General features: G+C 32.7%; 1 protein-coding gene across 1 annotated transcript; it reads left to right on the forward strand.

The window, feature by feature from the left end:
* LOC137398169 (ATP-binding cassette sub-family F member 1-like) lies at window positions 1-5,040 on the forward strand. The gene is made up of 4 exons (XM_068084273.1): window positions 1-137; window positions 2,077-2,285; window positions 4,660-4,772; window positions 5,035-5,040. The coding sequence occupies exons 1-4, from the start codon at window positions 1-3 to the stop codon at window positions 5,038-5,040; spliced, it is 465 nt and encodes a 154-aa protein (XP_067940374.1).
* The last annotated feature ends 385 nt before the right edge of the window (window positions 5,041-5,425 follow it).

The raw sequence follows: 5,425 nt of genomic DNA on the forward strand, positions 1-5,425 counted from the left end.
ATGAAAGCTATCGGAGTAGATTCAGCGGAACCCAAGGCCAGGCGTATCTCAGCCGGTCTCGGTTTCACCAAGGAGATACAGGAGAGACCAACCAAACACTTCTCTGGTGGCTGGACGATGAGAGTTTCTCTTGCCAGGTCTGTCCTCTAGGACTATAGAAGTCAGAATATTGGCCTATTGTGGTGCATGCTTGGGAAGGTTATCATCTCATTATTATATTGTAAGATGACTATTTGTTTATTTATACTTTTATAATATCTGATACCATGGCAATGTCGGGAGGATGTGAGAAATTGTAAGGTGTAATAACTAATTGCACGATTATTCCATAGTGTGGAAAGCAATCAATTGGCACAGGTGGAGGAGTGACAATCCATGAACTTATGAGCTGTGAGTTCGAATCCTCTTTAAAGCAATCTTTTTTCTAACCTCGACGTGTAGTTTTGGACAAATAGATGGACACATCTTTTACAAATAGCTTTTTACTAAAAAAATTATTTTGCAAATGTTACATAGTCATGTTATATATAAATAGTTTTTTACTATTTATTGAAATTATGGCCAGTACAGTAATATTTATATATATGTGCTAATTTATTGGCAATCATTTTATTTTAAATAGAAATGTTTTTCAAATTGTGCTATACAACAATAATAAAAGAAACTGCCACCATGATAAAATGCAGAACTCACTAAAGTACCCTCTTTGATGATGGTTTGGAAAAACACACATAATTATGTAATACACAGTCATTAAGCAACTAAGACTGATTTGTTTGTAGAAAAAACAAAATAATTGCCATAGACTGCATCACCAACAATTGTTACATGCAGGATTCATAATAAAATACAGTCAAACATGGATAACTCGCCCACGGATAGCTCGAACACATGGTTAACTTGAACGGTTTCTTTGGTCCGTTCCCACGTAATGATAAATTGCTATAGATAACTCGAACTCAACACTGTTAACTCGAACTGGTTTTTGCCCAACAACTACCGAAACGGTGGTTATCGCTTTAGAAAATCACTTTATTCCAAGCCATAGAGGTAAACCTCAACTTTTCGTAATTCATAAGCATCTTTATTACTACCATCGGCAAAATATTTTTGTCAACGACTTTTCTAAAGGTGTGGTGAATTTTGATTTATTCCAAACATCCGCTTAGCGATCGCCCTAAGGAAGTAAGGAAAGTAGTATTCGTTAAGAGCAACACTCCGAGGCAGTTCAATTAGGAGTTTTACGAGGTTTTATGGTACATTGTATATCACTCTATTACTTGCGCTTTTTGAATGGATACTTATTGAACGTACATGTATTCTGTGTTTAGGTCAAGCGATCAATAGTTTTCCGACATTAATTCCGTGTTGAATGAACGTCGGAAAGTTGAATGTTTAAAAAATCTTAAAAATTGTAATTAAACGTATACGTTGTCTTAGCTAAAAAAAACTATTCACCGTTTGACCTAAACACAGAATACGTGTGTACATTCAATAAGTATCCATTCAAAAAGTGTGAGTGATGTACAATGTACCATAAAACCTCGTAAAACTTCTAATTGAACTGCCTCGGAGTGTTCCTCTTAACGAATCCCAGGTAAAGTGAGGTAATCCTTGCATAAACTTAAAAAAAAATCGGCAAAATTGATCGTGGGTAAAACGCTCAAAAGAAAAAAAATGTCTTTTCTTTTGAGCATTTCAACAACGATCAAGTTTTGCCAATGTCAATCTAAAAAACGTCCTGGCAATAACATCACCTCAAACAACAAACCAATCTCAAGTGATTGAAAAAATCTCTATACTTTTTGATAAAAACGTTTTAAACTTTACACTAGAAGCAATTAATTTGAAACAAGCCATATTGTGATTTTGATTCATATTATAGTTTGTATATGTACATGTATTTACTAATAAATAAGTAAATACATGGACTTGTGACACTGCTCTGATAACTTGAACGCTCTGATAATTCGAACACTTTTGCTCGGTCCCGCAAAGTTCGAGTTATTCATGTTTGACTGTACTTTGAAATCTGCATCAAAATGTTGTATAGAACAAAATGTACACTTTTCTCAGAGCCTTGTTCCTTGAGCCAACCCTCTTGCTGCTCGATGAACCGACCAATCACCTCGATCTGAATGCTGTCATATGGCTAGACAATTACCTACAGAATTGGAAAAAGATCCTCCTGATCGTTTCCCACGACCAGTCTTTCCTTAACAACGTGTGCACTGACATTATTTACCTTGACATGCAAAAGCTGTTTTTCTACAAGGGAAACTATGGTGGGTACCTGCATTATATTAGGAACTTAAGCTATATTCATGTTTCTCAGGGGTAATTTTTTTTAAACAGTTCTTATGGTTGGTAGAATTTGCTTAATTTATGCTGCGTGATTGGTGTAGTTCGCTTCATGGATGTATGTGTATGTCTGGATGTTTTTGGATTGCTTCACGATATATGTGGTTGTGTAGCATTATCATTAGGATATATTTGGTTGTTTAGCATTATTATTATGATGTATTTGTTGGTTAAGCTTTATTATTAGGATATATGTGGTTGTTTAGCATTATTATTAGGACATGTGTGGTTGTGTAGCACTATTATTAGGATATATGTGGTTGTGTAGCATTATTATTGGGTTAAATGTGGTTGTTTAGCATTATTATTAGGATATATTTGGTTGTGTAGCACTTATTAATAGGATATATGTGGCTGTTTAACATTATTATTAGGATATATGTGGTTGTGTAGTATTATTATTAGGATATATTTTGTTGTTTAGCACTATTTTTCAGGATATATTTGTTTGTTTAGCATTATAATTAGGTTATTTTTGGTTGTTTAGCCTAATTATTAGGATTAATGTGGTTGTGTAGCATTATTATTAGGATATATATGTGGTTGTGTAGTATTATTATTAGCATATATTTGGTTGTTTAGCACTATTATTAGGATATATGTGGTTGTTTAGCATTATTATTAGGATATATGTGGTTGTGTAGCATTATTATTAGGATATATGTGGTTGTGTAGCATTATTATTGGGTTAAATGTGGTTGTTTAGCATTATTATTAGGATATATTTGGTTGTGTAGCACTTATTAAAAGGATATATGTGGCTGTTTAATATTATTATTAGGATATATGTGGTTGCGTAGTATTATTATTAGGATATATTTGGTTGTTTTGAACTATTTTTCAGGATATATTTGTTTGTTTAGCATTATTATTAGGTTATTTTTGGTTGTTTAGCATAATTATTATGATTAATGTGGTTGTGTAGCATTATTATTAGGATATATGTGGTTGTGTAGCATTATTATTGGGTTAAATGTGGTTGTTTAGCATTATTATTAGGATATATGTGGTTGTGTAGCATTATTATTAGGATATATTTGGTTGTGTAGCACTTATTAATAGGATATATGTGGCTGTTTAACATTATTATTAGGATATATGTGGTTGTGTAGTATTATTATTAGGATATATTTGGTTGTTTAGCACTATTTTCCTGGATATATTTGTTTGTTTAGCATTATTATTAGGTTATTTTTGGTTGTTTAGCATTATTATTAGGATTAATGTGGTTGTGTAGCATTATTATTAGGATATATATGTGGTTGTGTAGCATTATTATTAGCATATATTCGGTTGTTTAGCACTTTTATTAGGATATATGTGGTTGTTTAGCATTATTATTAGGATATATATGTGGTTGTGTAGCATTATTATTAGAATATATTTGGTTGTGCAGCATTATTATTAGGATATATGTGGTTGTGTAGCATTATTATTAGGATACATATGTGGTTGTGTAGCACTTTTATTAGGATATATGTGGCTGTTTAACATTATTATTAGGATATATGTGGTTGTGTAGTATTATTATTATGATATATTTGGTTGTTTAGCACTATTATTAGGATATATTTGGTTGTTTAGCATTATTGTTAGGATATATATGTGGTTGTGTAGCATTATTATTAGAATATATTTGGTTGTGCAGCATTATTATTAGGATATATGTGGTTGTGTAGCATTATTATTAGGATATATGTGGTTGTGTAGCATTATTATTCGGATATATTTGGTTGTGTAGCACTTATTATTAGGATATATGTGGCTGTTTAACATTATTATCAGGATATATGTGGTTGTGTAGTATAATTATTAGGATATATTTGGTTGTTTAGCATTATTATTAGGATATATTAGGTTGTTTAGCATTATTATTATGATGTACTTGTTGGTTAAGCGTTATTATTAGGATATATGTGGTTGTTTAGCATTATTATTAGGACATGTGCGGTTGTGTAGCACTAGTTTTAGGACATATGTTGTTGTGTAGCATTATTATTATGATAAATGTGGTTGTTAAGCATTATTATTAGGATATATGTGGTTGTTTAGCATTATTTTAGTGTATATTCGGTTTTTTACATTATTTTTAGGACATATTTCGTTGTTTAGCATCATTATTATGATATATTTGGTTGTTTAGCATTATTATTAGGATATATGTGGTTGTTTAGCATAATTATTATGATATATTTGGTTGTTTAACGTTATTATTAGGATATGGGTGGTTGTTTAGCATTATTATTAGGACATATTTGGTCATTTAGCATTATTATTAGGATGTATTTGGTTGTGTAGCGTCATTCAAAAAGATGTTCAAACAGAAGCGGAAGGAGCAGATAAAGGATTATGAAAAGCAGGAGAAAAGACTGAGAGAAATGAAGGCGAGTGGGAAATCTTCAAAGGATGCTGTAAGTTGTCTTTCCTCTGTTTGCCTGGGGTTTTTATCTCCGTTAGGAAGACGGTTGAAAGTACTGCCACTGATAAGATAGATCTTGGGGGATTTACGGTTCCATTCCACAGTAGACCTCATGAGATGCTATCTTTAGAGTTAAATGTTCTATAACTGGAACTACTTTACTAGACTTGCTGTCACTGGCAGCGGAGTCCTGCTGCTGATCTGTCCTGGCGATTTTATAAGGCTACATTCAAGTTGCTATGTTTATTATACAGGATTGACTGTTTCAAACATTCTTTATTGTGGAATGGGGTAGCATATCCATATACTTGGAGTTGTCCTCCACTTGCCATATATTCTTGATGTGCGACAGGCATTTTAATTACTCTATCAATGGTTTTTGCGTCAATCCAATGTTGCAGCAGACACCCTACGCCTTTGTCATAAGGCATGTGTTGACTGTTGTACTTTAAAAAACAATAAAATATTTCTAAGATGTATTAATGCATCACCACACATGCGCATGTACACGGACCCTAACTGGCTCGGCCTTTACGTATCTTTATGAACTTCAATCAAGGCTGCAACTTCCGGAGTGTTCTTAAAGTTATGAGGGGTACGCAAGATGTAAACACAAGATACACAGATCAGAGGTCTCTCAAACAA

The sequence above is a fragment of the Watersipora subatra genome, chromosome 6 (assembly GCF_963576615.1).
Source record: "Watersipora subatra chromosome 6, tzWatSuba1.1, whole genome shotgun sequence".
Taxonomy (NCBI): Eukaryota; Metazoa; Bryozoa; class Gymnolaemata; order Cheilostomatida; family Watersiporidae; genus Watersipora; species Watersipora subatra.